General features: G+C 36.8%; 2 protein-coding genes across 2 annotated transcripts in view; one reads left to right on the top strand and one right to left on the bottom strand.

Moving 5' to 3' along the window:
• The window catches only part of dennd1b (DENN/MADD domain containing 1B), a 104,640-nt gene extending 83,085 nt beyond the window's left edge, over positions 1-21,555 (bottom strand). The window contains exons 1-2 of the mRNA XM_042749558.1: positions 21,055-21,555; positions 20,327-20,391 (exon numbers count right to left, since the gene is read on the bottom strand). Coding sequence (XP_042605492.1) covers positions 20,327-20,391; positions 21,055-21,071 — 82 coding nt within the window. The 5' untranslated portion in view covers positions 21,072-21,555. The remainder of the gene's footprint in view (positions 1-20,326; positions 20,392-21,054) is intronic.
• A 1,029-nt stretch (positions 21,556-22,584) lies between these two features.
• cb22h1orf53 (chromosome B22 C1orf53 homolog) lies at positions 22,585-24,678 on the top strand. The gene is made up of 3 exons (XM_042749693.1): positions 22,585-23,063; positions 23,797-23,898; positions 24,113-24,678. The coding sequence occupies exons 1-3, from the start codon at positions 22,827-22,829 to the stop codon at positions 24,182-24,184; spliced, it is 411 nt and encodes a 136-aa protein (XP_042605627.1). The 5' UTR covers positions 22,585-22,826; the 3' UTR covers positions 24,185-24,678.
• The last annotated feature ends 509 nt before the right edge of the window (positions 24,679-25,187 follow it).

Below are 25,187 nucleotides of genomic sequence, written 5' to 3'. Positions count from 1 at the left end.
CTTGTCACTCCCATAAAATAACTGAACTGTGTGTGTACGGAACAGGATTAAGCATCAAAAGATGAACTGACAACCAGATTTAGCCACAGCAGTGTACGTTTTTATTTTTAAATTTCAGGTTGTATCGACAAACAAGCGGCAGCTATATCAATGAGTCATGTTAAATTTAGAGCATTTGCATGTTAACCGTTTCCTCTTTCATGTCAGCATCAATTTAGAGACTAACAATATGAACTTCCTATCATATCTGAAATGAAACTCTTGCTTCTGCATTCTTATCTAATCCACAGCAACAGTGCTGATGATTCAGTTCTGCTGTGCTGGAACTGATGTCAGATGAAGCAGTGAATAGAAGAATGAACGCTCTGATGATTTTACATGTCGGGCATGAACCCAACTTCAACCTCCAACCTTCCTTCACCGGATGGATTTTTCATAACCTAACCTCCTCTTTTTTGTATTTTCACTTCTATTCAGAATCCACCCTAGTCATTGCACTGTGTGGCAAATGTAAATATGCCAGTATATTCTCCACCGGTGCTGACCAGAGTTCAGAGAGGAAAGGGAGGGGGAAAAGTGAAAAGACTGACAAAGGTGCATTACATAATCCCATTGTGAGATTTCACGGACCTTGTCTTATAATATTTTTACAAAGACTGAATTTCCTTCTCTCCAGGGATCTGAAGCCCAACTCCTCCATCTGATCTGGCAGAGTCAGGTCAATTTTATGCTGATTTTATGGGTGAGAGGATGGGAACCACTGCCAGGGAGAGGAAGAGGAACACAAGGGACAGAGAGGGAAAGATAACAGAAAGAAGAGATACGGACAGAGACAGAGAGAATGATGGGTAGCTGACAAGAACATCTTTAAATGTATGGCAGTGTATATTTCAAATGCTGTGACTGCTTATTTATTTTATCTTTTTCTAAATCACTTGTAAGCTTCAATAAAATGTGATTCATCAAAACATAACTAGATTGGAACTCAGCACCAATATGTGGGAGATAACAAAATACTGAATTTGTATTGAACGTATTGTAAATGGATGTATTGCATTTGCTCATACAGGGAGCCAGCTGTAGTGTGAATCATAAACAAATGATTCAATTACCTGTGAGCCAGTTTGATTCATTGTACATTTGTTCATTCATTCACTCTCCATACATTCATTCATCAAACCATTCAAATGTTTAGGGTCAGACTGTTTTTTTTTTTAAGAAATTAATACATTTATTGAACCAAGGATGCATTAAATTGACCAAATATGACAGCAATTTCAGCTTTGCATTACAGACATAAATTTTAAAATATATTCAAATAGAACATAAGACTTCTTTCAAACACGTTAAAAAATCATGCCAAAAAAAAAACTTTGTGGGTCATAAAATGCATGTGAGATAGCGAAACGAGACATTTAAACAGCTTTAAATGTCACAGTGCAGGACACTGCTGTCAATGTTCTTGCATCAACTACTTTGATATAAAAAGTAAGAAGAGGGAAAAGACAATAAAAAGCGTAATAAACAAAAAGAGATGCAACGCCATAATTGGAGGCAAGAGAAGGCGATAGGTGAGAGGGAGGGGTAATAGAGGGGCATTGCCCTCCAACCACGCACCTTCTGTGCTGCATATCCTGGAGGCTCCCGTGTTCTTACAGATTCAAAAATACCTTGAGACCCATGCTTATTCATACACAGAGGCAAAGGACTTGCAAATCTCTATCCCGGTGGGATTTTGCCACGACGGGGGGCTCACATGAAAAGCCCCAAAAATTCAGATGAGCTCTTTTATTAGTAACGCCCGCTGTCCCTTCAACAAGCCAGATCCGGCTTCAAATCCGAGCAATGCAATCAAATATTTGCCATCTAGTATGAGTTTTCAAAGCAGAGATGTAAACGTTTTGTCACTTTTTAAGAAAGACGACAGTACCTGACGCGCTCAAGTAACACTAATTCCCACTGACGTTGGAAAAAAAGATGGGTTTACTGCTCAAACGTGAGCTTGTTTAGCAATTAACCTCCCAAACGCAGATTTTAAATGACACACAAAAATGAGAAACCATGCAAAAATGACCGATTGGGTGACCAACTGTCTGTTTTTGGTAGGGGGAGGTTTGTACACTAGGGAATGCAGAAGGATGAAGGCCCTTGTCTGTGGGTGAAAAGCTGTCAAAGGGACCCCGGCTCCTTGCCTCCGCAGCCTCCTGCTGCCATATTGTGAGTGTGTTTGCGCCTGCCGGGCAGACACAAAGGGATTAATGGGTTAAGGCTGAAAGTTGAAGGTTAGGAGGGTAAACCCAACCCCTGCTGCTGAGCCAGGGAGAGAAATGTCACCGTGACAGACCTGGGGCTGCTTAATCCCCCTCTTGCCCCTCTCGCTCCCCAGCGGCCTCCCCTCCTGGGCTTGACACACTGAGGCCGCTCCTGTTCCCAGCAGGTTTGCGAAGCACCCCGAGCCACTGGGCACACACAGACATGGAAACAGACAGACAGACACACACACACTCATGCACAGGAAGAGCGGTATACCAACCTGACAGACATTTCAACTAGGGGTGGGCAGTATAGAACATCAAGCGGAAGAAATGTGTCAGTCGGTAGAGAGATTCACATGTGAGAGCAGTCAAGAAACTTGAAATACAGAGGCAGATGTCTGAAATAAATCAAGATGAATAAAAGGTATTTGGCACAACACATATAGACATATAATTCAGCTGATGCACAGTCACAGGTGCATGTATAGAGAGTGAAACAGTCCAGTCCCGGAATTAAAAATCTTATTTACTCCAAAGAGAACTTGATATTTAATGAATCTCTATAACACCTTGATGTGCTGCAAGCTCTGACGTTATCAGTAATTTATTTTATTTTTTATTATTTTATTTTTTTTATCAATACATATAGGTGAAGTACCACACTACCCATAATCCTAAAAAGATGATCCACCAATCAGGGAATTGTGGCAAACCCACTCCTATGATTGATTGGTTGATTTAATGTCATATTCGAATCTTATGCTAAATTCATGGCAAACTCAAAAGTAACAAGGTTTAAAATATTCTAAATGACTAATTCAATCAATTGTATATAATTATTTACATTACTTTTATTTAAAAAAAAAAAAAAAAAAGTTTAAAAAGGTAAATATACAATATTTCAGCTTGATATTTGATTAAAAAAAATGTAAAATTTTAATACTTTAAGAGAGAAACATTTGTTTAAAAAAAAAAATTAATAAAAATAGTTTTTGGTAACTGAAATCAAGCTAAAATAAATAAAAAAAAATATATAAAATAAAATAAAAAATTAATTTATAAAAGTAAATGAAAATTAGAAATGTTGTTTTGGCAACTAACTGAAATAAAAATAATTTAAAGATAAATAGAAATATATTAAAAACTAATAAATGAAAACAAGCACTAAAACCTAAATTAAAATGTTAAGTGAAAATACAAAAATAAAGGTTTATTGTAAATATTAATACATTTTATAAGAGTATATCAATTAATTATAAAATAACACAAAGCAGGTGTAATCGGGTTGGAATCTTTTTTTACAACTAATATGTTCGTAAATAAGAATATTTTGCAATAAATTGGAATATTTTTTTTGTAATAGTGTTTTAGTATTTTTTTACAACTAATATGTTCGTAAATAAGAATATTTCGATAGTCTTTTTTTACAACTAATTTTTTAGTAATTAAGTGTATTTTGCAATAATATGGTTCATTCCCTTAAAAAGATGTTATAAGTACACATATTGTACCTTTTATCCCCCAGGGTCAGACACTTGTTTGCTTCTGTTTGATTTTAACTTTTTTATTGAAGATTTTTGGGTAAATTAATAAAAAAATAATAATAATATTAGGGGTAAATTAATTTAAAAAAAAGTTCTGGAACCTGCTTAAAAGTGGATTGTTTCATTCAATTGGCTATTTTATAATGGCTTAATTTTTTATTGGAGGATTGTTTAAAGTGGATTGTTTCATTCAATTGGCTATTTTATAATGGCTTAAAATTTTATAAATTGTTTAGACATACGGTAAACAGTCTGTCTCAAATGACGCTTTTAAAGCATAAGCCTGTTTACAACTGTCCTTTACCAATCATTACACTTAGTCTCAGCACTTTCAATCTGACGTAACATTGCCAAGGTGGTGGCAGCTCAATGTATTGCCATCACTGTTTTCATCTCAGCACCATTGAAAACACCTTGAAGAAGTCTAAAAACCCATCAGCTGCCGTCGACGGCAAGGAAAACAATCTCACCCGCTAGAATCAGACCCGGCAAGTAATTTGACTGCGGAGCGAACGCCGGCTAATGGGTGTGAATTGAATTGAAATCACCTCGGAGGAGTGAGCTATTTTTCTTTTTTGCTTTCGCACCCAATGTGAAGCCGGCCGTGGGTGATGGCAGGCTTGGGAGGGCCCTTCCAGAGACTCCCCCTGGGCTTCGTGCACGGCTAACCTTCGACAGGACCGCCGCTGCGTGGCAACACGCCGCCGCCCCGAGCGCAGACAGCGCGGGTCAGTCGCAAATCAATGTTTTGACGTCCCGGGAATGCTTGTCTTTAAAAGTCGATACACACAGCTTTGATAGAGCCGAGGCCGGGGGGAAGAAGGTTAATAGGTGAGTGGTGGAAAGAGCTCACAGCTGACACCACTTTTTACCACCTCTGTCTGTCTATCTGCAAACGGGATGGGTGTAGAGCCAATATGCCGAATGCACGCCGAGCCGATTGAGTTGCCAAGCTGTCATCGTACGCTGATGGAAAACCTAAACATACCTTAATGGCTCCTTGGTATCGAACTGTGTTTAATAAACTGTGTCAACAAGTACTGTGAATATGTGAGGTGTCATTATCATAGTATTAAGTATTATCGAAGTAGAGTCCAAACTGTGGAACCCACAGGGCAACAGAGACGGTTTGCCAAATTACTAAATATAATGCTTTACCCAGCCAGTGAGTAACAAGAGCGGCGTCCAAAACACTCCACATTACTGATTATTACATCAAATACATTCTTACTGGCTGTTACTGTGGTGCAATACGCAACATTTGTGCATTAAGTGTGGACAGACAAATTCATTGACGCTGGCTAGGACAAAACAATACGATTTTAGCACTTGGCAAAGTGGACAAAGGCTTCAAGAAGAGTGACATGACTTAATATTAAACATTTGATTGGCCATTAATGTGTTGCACATTGCAGCATTTGTGTTTCAGTGTGGAGAGGGACATTGCTAATGTAATGACCATATGATGTCAGTATTAATACTCTGGCAATGTAAACAAGTCTGTAAATCTTTCTTACATATCACTGTCCTCTTAAGGTTCATTCACAACTATGACAATAAATATAACGATAATTATTTAAAGTTTTAACTACTATTCTAATTCTATGAGAATAGGGAAGTCCACACCACATTCATATATAACGATAATGACACAAAGGAACACTTACATTGGAACTACTGTCAAAACAAGGCTGATAAAACATCGACAGCAAATCAGAAGCAATCCTGCTTTAAAAAGCTTAAGCATTTAAAGTGGCAGACAACAAAATGGCAACGCATGCTTACAATAAATAAAACTATATCTTGTGTTGGTGGGGACAGTGATATAGTTAGCATTCTTGCTGTGAACAGACCTTTATGCTGTCTTAAAGAAATGCAGTCTTTTTATGAAGGTAAATTTAAAGAGGTCATGAACTGATAAATCAAAATCTTCGATCATTGTACTATAAAAACATCCAGTAAGTTTCAGAAATCAAAACTTTCTCATTAGTCTAAAAACAGCTTGTGGAATGTGCCACTTTATTATGTAATAGTGCTGCTAAACCCCGCCTCCACAGAAGAACACCAACGTCTGCTTCTACATCACTGCCTGTTTAGCTCCGCCTGCCGATTCACACGTGTAGTGAAAATAACGAGAGAGGCAAATGCAGGTCTATGCAGAAATCAAATGATAAAGATTGCTCAGGAGACAACAAGATGCTGTTTAGTACCAAGCTGTGAAAAACTTCCGAGTCGACAATCGGCCACGCCTATTCAAACAAAGTGTTCCGATGAGGGGCTCAGAACAGAACAGAAAATAGCCTATTACTTCTAAATTATGTTTTGGTTTTTTGGATGTAAAAATCTTGAGAACATTATAAGTAGACCTCAGAGAAAAGTACAAAATAATAAAAAAGGCAGTTCATGACCCCTTTAAAACTAAGAAAAGAAATTTTAAGGAATGTAGCGAATGGAATACAATACATAAGTATGGTCTCCAAACATAAATGTCTTTTATTGGCAATGCTTCAAAAACTGAAAACACAACTTCCAACAGATCTCCATTACTTTTTAATTAATTGTAAAATAAAATTAACTAGAATATGGAAATAACTTTCACTGTGCCTTCACACTGCAAATAAACGTGACGTTCTTCATCAGTATTTCTGTCTCGTTTTCCAGTGCAAATGTCTAAAGATTCTTAAATCAAGATACTTGAGAAGCAAAATGACATCAGATAAGAAGTCTTGCTTTCTGAGAAACTGATCAAAATGAAGTGCGTTAATGATTAAACCAAGAATAAATATCTGCCAATGGGCTCTGAAAAATCTACCTAATTCAAAGGTAAAACAAGTTTTTATACCTCACTTACACATAACTGTTCTTGTTTTAAACATTAACTCACTTATTTTGTTCAATTTTGTTTAACCATTCAATTTGCATCTTGATTGTATCTTGATTTAAGGATGTTTAGATATTTGTATTGGAAAACAAAAAATACTGAGACGTATCTTCATTGGTGCCATGACTTTACAAAATTAAGACTTTCTCATCATATTTAAGACCTTTTTAAGACCTGCAGAAACTGTGGGATAGTTGACCCAAACTTAAACTCAGTATTCCAAAGAATGTGTCCATGCAATGAAAGTCAGTGTGGTCCAAAACAACACCACTGGAGACTGGGACTTATTAAAAATATCTACAACCATGAGGGTGAGTGACTGAATCATTTTTGGGTAAACTATACCTTTAACACATGGGATTAACTCACTGCAATAGATACACGTTGTAAGAAGCGTCCCAGATGTTTACAGTCAAGTCTCTTCTGAACCAGACAAACAAATTCAAACCCCTTGAAAACCAGTGGTTTCTGTCTTCATCCAGAGATGAAGGACTATGTGTTGCCTGTCTGCCTTTCCTCTTTGTACCCTCCCTCCTTGCCTCCTCCTTCTCCTCTCGTCTCATTCTGGCCAAAAGGTTAAAATGCTGAACTCGCAACCTCCTTGGCAAAACCTTTTCTTCTTCCGCTCCTTTTTTCGCTCATCTATAAAAGATTTATTTCACAGTATGTAGAGGTCTGGATTAACCCACTCCATGCCCCAGAACAAAGCCACTGTCTTTGAGCCCGAACAGGTCCATGTAAAGAGGAAGCACCAGCTCCTCGATGTCCACAATAATGCCATTGTGCCTGGCATGCTAGAAGGGTCCTGGATGTCTTTAGGGGCTCGTCTAGACTTTGAGCCAGCTACTCAAGAAACTGGTAGAAAATCCCATCAAGCAGTGGAGTGAACGCTAACTAAGGTAACCCGCTGTGAACCTGATGAAGATGTCAACCGAACATATGGCAAAAAAAAAAAAATCTTTTGTTGGTACAAGGAGCTTTTTTCTTCCCCTCCAGAATGAAGGGGAGTGGAGAGGGGAGGGAGGCCAGTGTTTGGAAGCCAAAAGCAAGGAATAACTGTGGTCATCAGTTTACTTCTGGATCAGTAACTTTATTCTAGCTTTGAGCAGCTCTGCCCCCAGATCTCACAATTAAAAGGGTAAGCAGATTAGCAGGCATCTTTCAAGCTTGAACTGAAAGAAAACACTCGTTTTAAAATGTTTTTCCCCCCTCACTTTTTTTTTTTTTGCACGCCACAAATAGCATTACATTTCATGCTACTTTAGCTGGCAACAGCCTTAAAAAAGGATGTACTTTACAGCAATGATATGCTTCTTTAAAGCATCACACTGATCATTTACTGCCTGTGAACTTCTCTGTGAAAAGAGAAACCAAAAAATTCACATTTACCCTGACAGTTGAGCATGCATCTGTCAAGATCACAAGTTTAGGAAGTTTACAAGAAGCTGCACGAGTTGCAGCGATTAAAGCCATCTGCTGTCACGATTATGACATTTTTACAGGTAATTCATATCTATACAAATAAGACTGATTAACAATTTGCATGTGTTAATGACAGTTGCATAGGCTTAATACACACTGTATATATATAATAATATAATAAAATGAATAAATTAATTAATAAAATAATAAGTTAAAAAATATTAATATTATTGTTTAAAAGTTTTAAATATACACACTACTACTACTACTAATGTCTATAACAAATAATAAATATCTAAATATCTCAAATTTATAAAATTGTTACTATTATCGTATAAAAAACTTTACATATAATAAATACAAATTATCTACTACAAAAAAAATTTACTACTACTAATAATAATAACAACAATACATAAAAAAATTATAAATTATAATGATATAGACAGATAGACAGACAGATATACATTTCAGATTCTACATTTATAGAATATTACATTTATAGAAAATCTTCTTTACTACAAATATATATTCATCTATTTGAAGATAGATAGATAGATAGATAGAAAGATAGATAGAAAGATAGATAGGATGATTTAAACAATAATATAAAATAATAAATAAAACCATTTTGAAAATTAAATAAAGTGTATTCGCTACAATATTTTATTTTTAAATTTAAAACAGAACAAATTGCTCATTTATTTATAATGATTTTACACCTCGGGAGTCAGGACACCTAGCATGAGCATTTTAAAGCGGCGGCAGAATCTCAAGCAGCACGAGGATAATATAAGAGATATCATGAGAGTTTTTCAGTGCCGGATTGAGGCTATTAGATTACAATATAATTAAAAATATGGGGGCAAAAATGTCCTGTAAGAAATTTTGTTTTTAATATTTTTGTCATGATGTTTAAGTAATGTCTAACTATACCAAGCATGTTTCTTTCCAGAATGTCAGCGCGATCGCAAAGAACTGATCAACAAACAAGATACTAGTATTAAGTGTTTTATATTAGTCACAACGCTGTCTGTTTATCTCTGTTTCGGCATGAAAAAGTTTTTAACAAAGGCAAAGACAGACCAATTGCACGTCTTCGGGCAGCACTGTGTATTTTGTTACTGAATGAATCTGTGTTTTTGAACAAATCATTTGAGTCATTGATTCAGTGGCTCATTCATAAAGACAATCACTAGCTTCACTTCTAAACGAATCAGCTGAATGAATGAGTCAATGGATCACTCATTAAGACGGAGACCACCTGCCACCTACTGGCGGCTTTAGGGTCATATTTATTTATCCATGACAGGCTTAAACCAACCAAGGTGCTATCTCAAAAACAAACTCAACAATATATGGTAATTATCACTATCAAAAAAAAAAAGAAAAAAAAAAGACATTGTGTCAATATTGCACACTCCTAAAATAACCTAGCATCCTCTTTAAAAAATAAATAAAAAAAAAATAAATCCTAGATTTTTTTTTTTGTAAATTATATTGTAGTTTGTATGGTTAATATTAATGTTATTGTGAGCAAACTAGGGCTTAACAAAAGGTAATTCGGCCCGCACAAGGGGACATTTTCTCCGATCCGGCCCTCAACCTTAAATGAGTTTGACACACCTGGTTTAAACCATCAAGCTGTCATTCTGCATTGCATTGGTTTTGTAGCCAAAACATTTTGCTCATTTTTCAACAAATGCCCCCTCATTCCAAATTTGGAGAAATGCCATCATCTCCTCCCCTGTGTCACTGTGTGCCATTAGCTTTTTATTATCACCTGTGATGCCCAAAAACACAATCAAGCTAATGGCAAAGTGAACCTGAAGCACGTTGCATTTATACACCATTTATGAAACCATGGACTTAAAGTGATTCTGTTGCATTTGTATGCAAGTGAACGTATTTATCTCATATATAAATCCTCAAGCACTACACAATTACAAAAACTACAGGTGATACAGATAAGTAACTAGTATGGTGTAACACACTAATCTGGGCAAAAATACAGGCTACCAGCAAAGCTTGAGAATTGGCTCTCCAGCAAACATCAAACACTGATTATTCCTGTGTTTTATCACAATGTGTGACAATTTGTCAAAAGCCTGTGCGGATTCATTTGCATATTTTACTTACACTTATAGAGTTCAGAAAACAGCTAGGAAGCAACACGGAGAAGGAGAGAGAGGTAGAAAAAAAAATCTTGAAGCTAGTTGGGGTGCAACCCAATTTCACAGCTTCATGATTGAGTGGAGCAGCATATGGATGTCGGCTATGTGACAGTCCCGGCATATCACTGTATATTAGCTCAGTCTGTCACAATACATGTCCAATCGCGGGAATGTTTATCAACTGTCTGCATGTGAAAGATTTTAATTTTTTATTTATTTTTTTTTTGCATACCATTTGGTTGGGCTCATTGCTTGCATGAAACGTCGGGAAAGGAAGCCAGCGCACCGCAAATAAACAACATTCAAACAATCTGCCTCGCAAATCACACCTTAACTCCTGACTCAAGGGTAATTTATATGCACAGTACAGACACAGGAGGGAGGGGGTTCTGGAGGTATTGCCAAGCTAGCTAATCACATCAGTCTTCAAACTGCCTTATCTCAAGCTAGGCTCCATCTCATGGACATTAAAATGTCTTTACCTCTTAAAGGGGGGCAGCCGCGACTCCGGTTTGGGTGCGTGAGGAGAAAAGCTGGAAAGGGGCTGCAGCAGGTAATCACAAGTTGCAAACCATATGCTCGCACCATCTGCCTCACACATAACACATACACACATCTAAAAATGGGCTACCTTGCAGGAAAAACTCAATTATCTATTAAAGCATATGACTATTAGACTCTGGACAGAGAAGGTGTTTTTATAAGTATCGTACACTTTTGTATAGTATCTATGCCTTCAGGTGATCAGCAATGACCTCCGGGAAACCAACTCTTCTGGGATAAAAACAGAGAAATGTGTGAATTTTTCTGAACACATGTATCAGTTATATGTTATGATGTGTGATTCGCTTCAGCAAAAATGTTAAATGTTGTAAGCATTGAACTGAATGTGATGATACAAAAAAGATTTAGTACTATAAAAAAAGCAAGACAGCAGTTTTCTATTCTATGTTGTCTGATAAGCAAATTTTATAAGCGATTCTTTTAGTGAATCATTCTAAAAGACTCAAAAGTGACCTGCTTGAATCAGTCTTTCACTGAATGAATCACTGAATCATTTAGAGTGGTTAATGAATCAACATCTGACTCAATTACTTCAACTCAAGTTATAATTACTTTTACTAATTTCTGTCATAAAATGACGCACATTTTGCATATTTAAGTTTTCTGAACCTTAAATCTGGATCATTAATAACTGATTGTTCATATGACATAGTTAAAGTCTATTTTGGTCTGTGCTCTGGAATCAACATGCATCTTTACATTTAAAGATGGCTATAGACTTAAAAATGGGGGGGGGGGGTAAATGTGATGATGACATCATTGCTGTGGTAAGGTTTGAATGCCTAACATTCCAATATTGTCAACAGGAGATTTTTAAACTTCAAAGAGGTCAATTTTATAATTAATTTAAGGAAATGTATATTTTCAGTCAGCAAAGATATGCTATATTGCTAAAAAAAATTGACAGTTAAGACATTTATAATGTTACAAAAGCACTACATTTCAAATAAATGCTATTCTTTTGAACTTTATATTCAAAGTTCAAATAAGTTCAAATAAAGAAATAATGATGCACAGTCTCCACAAAAATATATAACATTGATAATAACAGCAAATTAGAATGATTTTTGAAGGATCATGTGACACTGAAGACTGGAAAATTCAGCACTGCATCACTGCAATAAATTACATTTAAAATATACTAAAATACATCATTCGCAAGCAATGTATTTATATCATTGCAAGTTATTTTAACATGCAATAATATTTCACAATATTACTGATTTTACTGTATTTTTTATCAAATAAATGCATCCTTGGTGAGCATGAGACTTCTTTCAAAAACATTAAAATCTTACTGACCCCAAACTTTAGACTGGTAGTGTAGTTTGTCATTTAACAACCATTTCTCACAGGAAATAACGTAGTGGGGGACATGAGAGAGGCGTGCTCAAGTTCTTAACTAATGACAGCGCTGTGTGCTAATTCCATCTGACACTCGCCGAAAAGAAGCCGAAGACCAATCAAGTGAGAGAACACTGTTCCATGTGTGACAACAAAGACCTCATGGATGAGTCACATGATATTCAATGACAAATAGCACAGCAAAGCCCTCACAAAGACAAGAAGTGGGGACTGACCTACATTCAGTCGTGAAAAGTGGGCTGGAGCCCAAAAAGAGGCCAGCACTGTGATACCAAACTCAAAAAATTGCCACAAGTCACTCTGCAAGTGAACATTTTTAGCAGAGGTAGGCCTATATTGCAATGTTTGAAAAATGAGATCTGAGCTAACGTAGCAGGCCTAGTCTTCAGGTTACTAGGAAACTTTTCTGTTGGCTTTGAGGATAATCATTAAACTGTGTATACCTACAAAAGAAAGATGATTTTTTTTGGCAACCAATAAATAAATAAATAAATTCTCCATCTAGTGTGAGACTGATTGTTTTGAATAAAAAAGCATAACTATCCACAAACCAAACCAATATGAACCCAACAGACATTTAAACCTGAAACAGAATGAAATAAAGGTCTTGAGAGAAAAAAAAACACATTTTAAAAACTGAATTACGTTTAACTGGACACGGTCTCAGAAACATAACACTTAATATGTAGGCTACAGTGCTTCTTTCTCAAGTAAAAAAAAAAAAAAAGTGTGAGACGCAGTGCTCAATGATGTTCTTGTAAATGCATATGACTGTGGCAGAGGTGCTTTCAAATGTATGAATTTAAAAAGCACTGGAGCATTATTAAAGCATTTTATTTGTTAAAGCAAAAAAAATCTAACCCCTTTTTTATATAAATAAACAATAATTATAATAATAATTAAATTGATTAAATTATTACTCATTTATATATATGTGTGTGTGTGTCTTTTTTATATGTGTGTGTGTGTGTGTGTGTGGTGTGTGTGTGTGGGTGTGTGGTATATATATATATATATATATATATATATATATATATATTATATATATATATATGTATGTACGGGAGTGCAGAATTATTAGGCAAGTTGTATTTTTGAGGAATAATTTTATTATTGAACAACAACCATGTTCTCAATGATTCCAAAAACTCATTAATATCAAGCTGAATATTTTTGGAAGTAGTTTTTAGTTTGTTTTTAGTTGTAGCTATTTTAGGAGGATATCTGTGTGTGCAGATGACTATTACTGTGCATAATTATTAGGCAACTTAACAAAAAACAAATATATACCCATTTCAATTATATTTTCAGCAGTGAAACCAATATAAACATCTCACATTCACAAATATACATTTCTGACATTCAAAAACAAAAAACAAATCAGTGACCAATATAGCCACTTTCTTTGCAAGGACACTCAAAAGCCTGCCATCCATGGACTCTGTCAGTGTTTTGATCTGTTCACCATCAACATTGCGTGCAGCAGCAACCACAGCCTCCCAGACACTGTTTAGAGAGGTGTACTGTTTTCCCTCCTTGTAAATCTCACATTTCATGATGGACCACAGGTTCTCTATGGGGTTCAGATCAGGTGAACAATGAGGCCAAGTCATTAGTTTTTCTTCTTTTAGACCCTTTCTTGCCAGCCACGCTGTGGAGTACTTGGACACGTGTGATGGAGCATTGTCTGCATGAAAATCATGTTTTTCTTGAAGGATGCAGACTTCTTCCTGTACCACTGCTTGCAGAAGGTGTCTTCCAGAAACTAGCAGTAGGACTGGGGGTGAGCTTGACTCCATCCTCAACCCGAAAAGGCCCCACAAGCTCATCTTTGATGATAGCAGCCCAAACCAGTACTCCACCTCCACCTTGCTGGCGTCTGAGTCGGACTGGAGCTCTCTGCCCTTTACCGATCCAGCCACGGGCCCATCCATCTGGCCCATCAAGACTCACTCTCATTTCACCAGTCCATAAAACCTTAGAAAAATCAGTCTTGAGATATTTCTTTGCCCAGTCTTGACGTTTCAGCATGTGTGTCTTGTTCAGTGGTGGTCGTTTTTCAGCCTTTCTTACCTTGGCCATGTCTCTGAGTATTGCACACCTTGTGCTTTTGGGCACTCCAGTGATGTTGCAGCTCTGAAATATGGCAAAACTGGTGGCAAGTGGCATCTTGGCAGCTGTACACTTGACTTTTCTCAGTTCACGGGCAGTTATTTTGCGCCTTGGTTTTTCCCACACGCTTCTTGCGACCCTGTTGGCTATTTTGAATGAAACGCTTGATTGTTCGATGATCACGCTTCAGAAGCTTGGCAATTTTAAGAGTGCTGCATCCCTCTGCAAGATATCTCACTATTTTTGACTTTCGGAGCCTGTCAAGTCTTCTTTTGACCCATTTTGCCAAAAGGAAAGGAAGTTGCCTAATAATTATGCACACCTGATATAGGGTGTTGATGTCATTAAACCACACCCCTTCTCATTACTGAGATGCACATCACCTAATATGCTTAATTGGTAGTAATTTTCGAGCCTATACAGTGGAGTAAGACAACATGCATAAAGAGGATGATGTGGTCAAAATACTCATTTGCCTAATAATTCTGCAACACAGTGTATATGTAATATATATATATATGTATATATATATATATATCAAAACAATTAACATTTATTAATCATTTAAGAATCTATTAAAAATAAATAACATGTCGTATCATCATAATAAATATCATGCCTTATTGCCTAAATCATTATTGTATATAATTATTATGATTAGTAGTGTGTGTGATACTCACATCATACAATTGTTATTATTATTATTATGCGATGCATTTTTCTCAATTCTACTCAAAAAGCAGCATATAGAAGAACCATGGAAGCAACTTTTAGTAGATCTTTGTTCAGAGTTGGCCTTTTTAGTATTTGTTGAAGTGAAGTCAAACTTCCTCCCTGGGTTCAGGCTCCAGCTTTTAAAATGACACGATGAGATAATCTAAATCAGCAGGATTATTTACTTACCACATCCTCACTTTCGGTGTCATTACGCAACCCAAGAATAGATGTTCCAAGAAGTCTTTTCATGTTCTAGCAGACTGACTGTGACGGTGCACTTAAACAAGGAAGTCTGGATGGCTGGGAGTGCCGTGACGAGCCCTGCGGTTTGCTGCCTCTCAGATTACACCAATCAGCAGATTCGTCCTGCTGCCGCAAACACGCAAAACACCTGTCCCGAAAACACGTCCCGTGAAGAGGGAGGGTGTGTGGGTCAAACCACCTGAGAAGAACCAGGCCACCACCCTGCAGGGCCTGACTGTTCCCGTCACATCTGCTGAGCTTCACTCGCCAACACCGGACACTACATTACTGGCCTTGCCATCCAGCTGTAGTAAAAAATGCCAGTCAGCTGCAGAGCTACATCAAAAACCACTTACAACTCAATCAAAATCAATCATTTGAAATTAAAAAAAGAGAAGGTTCTCCATTTTCACGGCACTTGTGGCAACATGAAGGAGTTTAGGAACCGGTGACTGTCGAACCATCCAGAGCTAGTGAATTTGGCGAAACTTCCATCGCAATCATAAATTCATATATTCACAGCCCTAGTCCAATGGCTTCAGACTGTTCACAACTAAGTAGAGTTTTCAGCACGGCGAAAGGAAAGATAAAAGCACCCAGAGTTTCATGAGGTGAAAATCCATAACTTGCAGAACTGGAGGTCAATCTGAATTCTCTTCTGAGCAAGGGTTGGGTGTGATTGGGGTTTGTGTCTTTGGATTAAAGCTTTTTTTTTTTTATTTAGTTGTGTTTTTTTTTTGGGTGTTGCTGGCGAAGGGGAACCGGGGAGACTTGATGAAGTTGCCCAAGTATAATGAGGGCAGATCAAATTGAATCTGCATGACTATAAAGTAAAAGAAAATCATGCGCAAACTAGAATGTAGCCGTTATGAGTAATGACCAATCAACACCATCTTAGGCACAGCAGCATTGTTAGTCTGACAGCAGAGCCCCACCAAAGTGTTAGCTGGCTTTGAACCCAAGACACAGCTGAGTGCCAATCAGGTTATTTAACAAGGTGGGGGTCAAATGGCAAAAAAAGACCCTTGGCTCACAGACCTGTCAAAAACTGGTGTGAGAAAATTGAGTCAGGAAAATAAATGTGCTAAGACAAGTTTAAAAAAAATATCTACAGGTACATTTTAAAAATATTTATTTAGATGACTCAAACTTCAAACAGGTTAGTTTTGTAGCCCACGAATGCAACTTGATCTCTAAAGGAAAAGGCAAAATTAGCTTCATTATTACTTTTGCTCATTATTCCAATAAAAAAAATAACAAAAATAACCCTGATTATTCAACTTCCCACACCATTTGTGCAAGTGACATAAATGACGCACAAATTATACAGTTTGTCCAGCAAAGTTCTGCTACTAAAGTGATAGTTCATTTGAAAAATGAAAATTCTGCCATCATTTACTCACCTTCATGTTGTTCGAGTCCTGTGTGAGTTTCTCTCTTCAAAGAAGATATTTTGAAAAGGGTTAGTAACCAAACAGTCGATGGTAGCCATTGACTTCCATAATATGGAAAAAAATAAAAGTTAATGGCTGCCGTCAACTGTTTGGTTAACATACTTTGAAATATCTTTTTTTTTTTATGCTCAAGAGAAGAAAACAAAAACTCATGTTTGGGACCAACATGAGGGTGAGTAAATTACAACATTTAAATTTTTAGGTGAACTATACATTTAAGGTGCAATCACATTGGCAAAATTTTGGCAAATTTCCCAGGCAAAAATAGTCCATTGTCAATTTTTGATAGTGTAGCAAAATATGAAGCACAGCTCACACACACAAATCACCCGCTGCAAAATCCATATGGAGAAAACTATTAGAGATTCCCACTACCACATTAAAATGAACCACATCTTTAACTTTATAACTGATCTTACTTGAATTTAAGAATCCCATATTTAGGGAGCAGAATATCACAGAAACGTGATTTTGACCTTGTAATGCCGCATAACACCCTAGCAATCATAAAAAAAAAAAAACCCTGGCATCACTTTTGCACAAGCAAGCATCACGTACATTTTCTAAAGAAAGAGTAAACTAAAACAGATCATTTTTCAGGTGACAAACAAATAAAAAAATTTGGCATCAAGTTTACCACCTAGCCAAACTGGGGTCTTTAACACCAATGAAATACACATGGCCTGTGCAGAAGAGAAATAAAGCTGTTGGTCATCGGTGGAAAATCACTTTGCTAATTGCAGCACAAGTGTAGTTGTAAATTTCAGGTCTATTGTTTTTTATTACTTTATTACTGGTGCAATCTGGATGAAAAGAGGCGGCAAGACAGGTAGCATCTGTCTCCACCTACTGCCTTGGCACAGTCAGCATCATCTGCTGCCTTGGCACAGGGCATGAAAAAACATCAATGCAACTCACTAGTGCCAAGCACGAGCATGGTTCGCATGAGTCCATCCCATTTAAAACTGTATTCTGTATCCAATACCTTTCCATATATGCAGCCTTGGTGAGCAAAAGTGAGATTCCCTTTCCAAACATAATGCATCCTTGGTGAGCAAAAGAGACTTCTTTCAAAAACAAGTTTTCCACTTCTTATTTCGAATTTAAGTTTTGTTATTCAATGTTTAGCATTTTAATGCTTTTTTGGTGTGAATAACTTTTTTCATATAAGGAGGTTGCTAAAAAAAACTTCACGATACACAGTCACAGTTTTTTTGTGTAGTTGTTGTAGTTTTTAATTGGAAATTTTTTAGTAGCAGGGGTTTCACTGTAGACATCAAACACATTAACTATTATAATGTCAACGTTTATATAGTAAAGACGACTATTTATGTCTTTTCAGCCTTTGGGAAAAGGAAAAAAAAAAAAACCTATAACATTAGCAGGGCTATACAGGTAGCAGGCCAATGTGTGACATGTTGTGAAACTGATATGCATCACTACTAGAAAATGCATTCAAGAGTAAACTTGTGTGGACACAGAGGGAAATGAAAGACGACACAAAAGCAGAGGGTGGTTTCCTCTAACCATGCTGGTATCTAGTACACAAAAGCAGAGGGTGGTTTCCTCTTAGTACAAACCTGACAGAAATTAACTTTATTATTGGTAAATGTATTTCATATCTTGTTGTTAACTGTATTATTGGTCACTGTACCTCACGGCTTACCTCACACCACAAGGTCATAGGTTAGATTCACAAGAACTGCGTGAACCGATAAAATGAAATATTGAATTCATTTTAATTTTGAGTGTATGTGCTTTTGATTTGTCTGATTTCTTTTTTGTCTAGTGAAGGTGATATAGAGGCAGAATGTCTGATGAGATACAATGAATGGCCTTGAATGCTTCATATTACCACAACGGCTCTAGAATCACACCATTTTTTTGCAGTAATGTGATATGAAAAGATAGATCTCTGAGTTGAGGATGTTTGAACCGAGTGAAACTCAAGAACTGGGCAGAGAGCAGTCAATCACATGCTTCAATCAGAAATGGGAAAAGATCTGGTATTTTATAAACCTCAACATTAAATTTGCAACAAGATATTGTCTGCGGCTAACAACATGTCTGTTATCTCAGGTTGGAATTGGTTCCTGTCCTTGACAAACTTCTGTTTGGCCCAAAAGCCTCTTAACCCTTGCGCTGTGCTAAAAATGTTGGTGTTCCCAGTCAAAAATGGCTGGCCTTTAAAAATTGCTTGTAAATCTCTTATATGAGTTTTAACCCTTTGGATTTTAGTCTCATTAGTTATCATAGGTTTTGTATTATCACCAAATATTGGCTTTGTACCGAGTCTTTTGGATGTCAGCTTGTCAGCTTTCTATTCATTCCATAATATCATGGGTATTTTGTATTTTTTTTTGAACTGAAAACAAGGTAATAAAAAAATATGATCAGCCTCACAACTTTCACTTCAGACCGGGAATATTTTCCTCTACTACTATGAGCTCCTCATGGAATAAGCAAACGAATAACGGTAGAAACAGAGTAGGAACAAAAAACAGTGATATTAATATGTTGAACATATAAGTGAAAAAAGCATTTGTCTCACTTCCAGGATCATTTTGGTCATTAAAGCTTGCATATTCAAACAAACTGATATCTATATCTCTGCCAATCAGAGGATCAATATATCTCTGCCAATCAGCCTACTTATCAATATATCTCTGCAAAGCGATTGCAGCTCAATGAGAAGATCAGAACATGGTTATTTTTGGAGTTATTAAAGCATTTGTTGATGTTTTTGGGATTATTTAAATGAGGTCTTATGTTCATATGATTTGCTTAATGATACTTTCTGATCCATTTCAAACTAGGAAACAGCTAAGCATACTTTCCTCATCCATTTCAAACTCGGAAACAGCTAAGTACATCAGCCCAAAACTAGAGTCACACATACAAAAGCTGTGTTTTAGCTACACCTCTGTGTGTCCGGCTGGGTGAAACAGTAGGTTTTAGTAGCCCAGCAGGGCGCAGGGTTGGGAACGCAGGAGAGTGAAAGAGAGCACGCCTGTCAATGCGAGTAGACATTAAGCTAAAAAAAAAAAAAAAAAAAAGAAAATATTTTTTGGGTAGTTGTTATGGTATGTGTAAATGAGTTTTTTTTATTTCAATGCTTTAATATTGAGTGTCGGGGTCAAGAAAATCCCCTCTGGGTCAAAATGATGGAAACACAACATGAGGTTTAAATGACACTTTAATCCTGAGATGAGGGAAGTGGGTTAAGACTAGCTTTTTTCAAGACATAAGATAACTTCATCACTTCAGTGGCTGGACCAACGGTGAATATTTTTTGATGTTCTTTTTTCATTGGTCAGGAGCATTTGGAGAGTCAGCTACTTTCTATGAACCACCTGCTCCTCATGTCATTCTAATTCCAAATTCCAAGCAAAACCTCTCACACTAGTGAATAGCATTCTGGAGGAATATTTTCTTTTTTTGGTCAGATGATCATCTTCTTTTATGATCCATGTTATACTAATACATGTAATTCTTTTTTTAACGACTTTTATTTTTTCCTTTTTTGGTCAGAAAGTTTTGAATTCACACAAACACTCAAACAAAACAGAAAACACATCGAGAAATGAAGGCTCACCTTCATGTTCAGATGATGGACATGCAACCTGAAGAGCCAAATCAAAGGTTCTCGCAGGATTCTCGCTGAAAGAGGAAATACAAGTAGAACTCACTAACTTATCAACTTCTGAGACTGTTCAAGATACAGTTTGCCCCAAAACGAACATTTTGTTATTATTTGCTCTGTAGTGTCTTTCCAAGCCAATGTGACTTGATTTATGTAGTCAAAAACACTGAACAAGATGTTCAGCAAAGTGACGGTCTCTGTCCCAACTCACTCTGATTGCATATTTTCCACAAAACAACAGCGAATGGTGACTAACACCTGCTGAAGAAAAGAATGTTAATTTTTGCGTGAACTCCTCCGTTAGAAGCTCGACATGTCATAACATGTCAGAATAAAGTAACGTTAGTCAGTTTGCGCATGAGAACTCGTGATATTCTTTTCACTGTGCTTCATTCATAAATGCTAACAGCGGCGTCTAATTCCAGCAAAATGAAATATATCCAAGCTGTCAAGTTTAAATGGCTGTAGAGGAATGCGGCTAGGCTAGTTAGCATGTCTGATGTAACGTAAACAGCTAACCGATCAGCTGTACCAGCTCACAAATGAGCGCACTAACGTTAACGGATTTACAATAACCGCTATCTCCATTTTAACCCTATGAGAGACTTTAAATACAGATACCGAAAACGCGTAGCGCGTCAACCCGGATTACCGTGTAAGATAAACAAGTGTGGACTTACTTTAACCTGCTGTCCATGGCTAAAGCATCGCGTCAGCAGCAGCTCGCGCCGACAGCGGTAAAATAAAAACCCCGTCGCGCACTCCGAGCCACGCACGCTGCCTGCGAACCTTCTAGTTTCGCGGCTGCCTGACGGAGAGTCGCGGACGCTGCTGCATTCCTCTGTCTGTCGGCGCGCGTGCTCCCCGGTGACGCTTCCTGGAAGCACTGCTGACCGTTTCGGTTCCCCTGTCTGTGATCCTGAAATGAAGCACCTGGGCGCTCGCGCGCGTGTGTATTTCAGAAGGATGGCACAAAAATTAGAACGTCGTCATTATTGACTCGTCCTCATGTTGTTCGAAACCTGTATGAGTTTCTTTTTGCTGTGAAACACGAAATGAGATGAGTCCCAGTCTCCATTCATCTTTCATTGAATGGCATAAGATACAATGGAAGTGAATGCTGACTGTCAGTCGATAATATTCTACCTGAAGTCTCTTTTTGAAGTCTCTGAAGTCATTCAGGTTTGGAAACCATGAGAATGACTCAGTTTCATTTTTGAGTGACCTGTCCCTTTAATTGCATCCTTCAGAGCATGCACAGTCATGTCTACTGATGCTGGCTTGCATGTTTTTATGGTTTACACAGACCTTTTTCATATATTATGACATCCTCAAACGTTTCTGAGGAATGCGAATACCTCTTTGTTTTTTAAAAATTGGCTTTTAAAAAACAAGGCCTGTTTAGATGATAAACAGTTTCTAGTGGTAAGGCAAAGGAAGTATAAACTCACACCGCCCACTTGTTCAAAAAAATAGCTGGTGTTTCTTATGGGTCAACGCCTAGTCATTAAAACCTGTTGCAATAGCCTACACGGACGTGCATTTGTATTTGTTTCCTGCGGAAAAATACTACAAGGTTTGTGGTAAATGAAGGGTATTTGACGTGTCACTGGTTTGTCATTTCAAAGTGAAATGAAGCTCTGTTATTTTGCAATGTCGTTACTTCTTTTTCTTAATACATTGTTTATCCTCTCAAAAACCACTTCAGTAAGTTGCACTTGAGTAGTTTATTATATTCTATACTAAGCATTTGAATATTCTAGTCTTTAGGTTAAAATGCACAGGTGAGAGTCTATTATAATGAAGGCAGATGAACTGTAATTGCCTGTACTGTACAAATATGTTTTTATAAATGTCAGGTTATCCCATTATTGGGGCAAGTTGTCATGTGTTTTAAATGTCATAAATATATTTTATTTATATAGTATGCAATTTTTAAATGAAATTATTTATCATTCATTTTATTTACACAAATAATAATTACAAAATGGTATGGTTTTTGTATGTTACCTTTACATTTGTTTATTACTATATGTTTTTGTTTTTGTGTGTTTGTTTTTGTTTTTGTGTGTGTGTGTTTTTGTTTTTTTGTGTGTGTGTGTGTGTGTGTGTGTGTGTGTGGTTAAAAGTGTGCAAACTACCCCTCTCCCCTTAAAATACACATTTTTCCCACTACTGCATTTCTACAGTCCAACAGAGGGGGCGCTGAAAAGCATCTTGTACATGACACAGAACATGAAAAGCACAATGAGGAAGAACACAGCGGTGATTTTTAACATTTAATGATAGCAGAGTGCGAATATAATTATAAATAATTATAAGACAGCAACAGCTTTTTGTCATGTAGGCAGTGGTTGTGTTAACTGTTTATAACGTTTTACGCAACTTTTACTGTCAGAAGTTTGCAAGGAACGTCGTGACAGGACTTTTTAGTTTCTTTTTAGCATGCATTATGCTGCTGCTCGGTTTAGTTAGACTTTTAACATTAACGCGTTTTAAACGCAGTCCAACTAATATAATAATGTCAAATGAGGCATATAATACGAGGACGCCGCGTCTACATTGCAGCGCACGAGAGATCGAACCAAATTCGAATTCTGTCGATAAAAACACACCCGCGTCACCTGACACGAGCACGCTTTCAGATGAAGACAGATTCATTCATAAACTCCATCTGGACGCGTGCAAGGTAAGAGCAAAATCAAACGCTTATAAACTACAAGTTTAGCAGCTGGTGTCACACTTAAAGAGACTCGTGTTAAAACACGAGTCTGAATCAGTGATCTATGTGAGGAAACCTAGCCAACATAGATTGTTCAGTATTAGGCATTATCATAGAGATACACTTCTAAGGACATTTTTACATTCTTAGGTAACTAAAAAGAACACACTAGACCTCTTGCAGACTAGTCTGGCTACTTATGTATATGGAAGACTGGGTCATTTTTGTAAGTTCCTTTTGGCTGTCAGGAGTGATGTAGTTTGATGGCGGAGGGAAAGTTATGGAAGACCCATAGAGTTAGAGGATGCACAGACAGTGTCAGCTTCACTATGGAGCCAAAGGATGGCATCTGAAATGGCATGCCACAAAAAGTGCCTCGGGCCTTTTTGGCGTAGAAGGCTGTCATAAATGTAGCCTGCACTCTTTGAGGAAGAGTTAGAATCAGGAATGATGCTTAAGAAGCATGTTTGTATTTTGTTTCCGCTGTATTATCATTAATTCTAAAAACTTGTTAAATACCCAACTTAAAAAAAAAACAATTGGCATTATAAAGTATGTGTATTTATATTATAATCACGCAGAAGTTTGATATTTTACCCTGGAATATGTTGTTTACGGAACACTGATTATTATTAACAGTCTTATCATATTTGAACATTAAAAAAACAGATGATCATTTGAAAATTGCATCTGTTCACAGAATCAGAAAAGAACATACGTTGACCCCATAACCGGCTACAATGTGTTTACTGAGTTTGCCCATAGGAAAAGAGGAAGTTGTTGCGGGAGTGCCTGCAGACATGTAAGCTTATTTTTTTCTGATGTATATCTTTTACAAGAGGGCTGAATGCAAATGTCAGCCTGTATTGTACTGTATATTTTTTGTAGTAAGCAATTTCTTTTTATTTAGAGTAAAATTTATTTGAATTTTTATATGTGTCAACATGAAATTATATTTTTTTTTTAACTTTACAGTACCCATATGTTAACTCTAAACTTCTTGTTTTTACTGACAGTGTCCGTACGGGCAAATTAATGTGGAGGATCCTGCTAAGAAGAAAACGTTCAACTCTTTGTTTTATGTATAGCAGTAAATGTTAAGATCGGCTGAACAACTCATTTTGTGTGCTCCTGTATTGAATTTGGACTTCATTTAATGCACATTCTTCTTACACTCTGTTTAAAATGATGAAATATGCTACAGCAGATGTGCAACCCACAATCCAGGAAATGGTTTGAATCATATCTATCCACTGTGATTTGACTTACAGGAGTTTGTGTGCTCCTCTGTCCGATGGATTCCACAAGCGGGAATTTTCGCTGTTGGAATATTCATACGATTACAGGCGATCTTAATTTTGACAGCTGTCAATTCAGACTACATGCTTCCTTCCTGGTAAATGTTCGACCAAGAAAACACCATGGAAAATAAAGTCTTCTGGTAAATGTGTTGATGTTAAATACATAGGCTTCTTCTTTCTGTATTTAAAAAATGTTAACAGAAGTATTTATTATTATCATTATTATTATTTGTCATTTAAACTAATAAAAAACACCTTTTTAAAAGTTATCATTGAATTGTTTCATGTTTTATGCAAAAATGCATTTTGGCTTTTTAATGTTGTTTCGACAGGTCTTTAAATTTTTTGGTAGCATGTTCTATTTACATATACTATATACAGGGTTGTTGTTGAGGCCCTGTTTGCAATGTTCTTTTACCTTACATGTTGACCCATAAGGGTGCAGTGGATAAACCATTAAAAAAATGGTCTTGGGCCCTTTTAATCTTAGCGATGATCCTATGTTTTTTGAAGTTTTGTGTGCATGTTTGTGTATTGCGTCATAAAGAATTGTTTGATTGCATGTAAAGATTAAGTTATTATTCATGAAAAGTACATTGTATTCAAAGTACATCATATTCAGTTGTTAGTGTCTGCTGCCTTTTGGCCATTATATGCATCTTCATATTTTCCTGTCTGATTCATATCTCCCTGTGGCTAACTGAGATTGATACTTTTGTCTTTTCCATCCACCAAAACTGTGATTTCAGCTCAAACATTGTAAGTAAACAGATCACAAACTGATTTTTAG

Source organism: Cyprinus carpio, chromosome B22 (genome assembly GCF_018340385.1).
Source record: "Cyprinus carpio isolate SPL01 chromosome B22, ASM1834038v1, whole genome shotgun sequence".
Lineage (NCBI taxonomy): Eukaryota > Metazoa > Chordata > Actinopteri > Cypriniformes > Cyprinidae > Cyprinus > Cyprinus carpio.
Note: the sequence above shows the minus strand (reverse complement) of the source record. Positions and strands in the feature narration are given on the sequence as shown.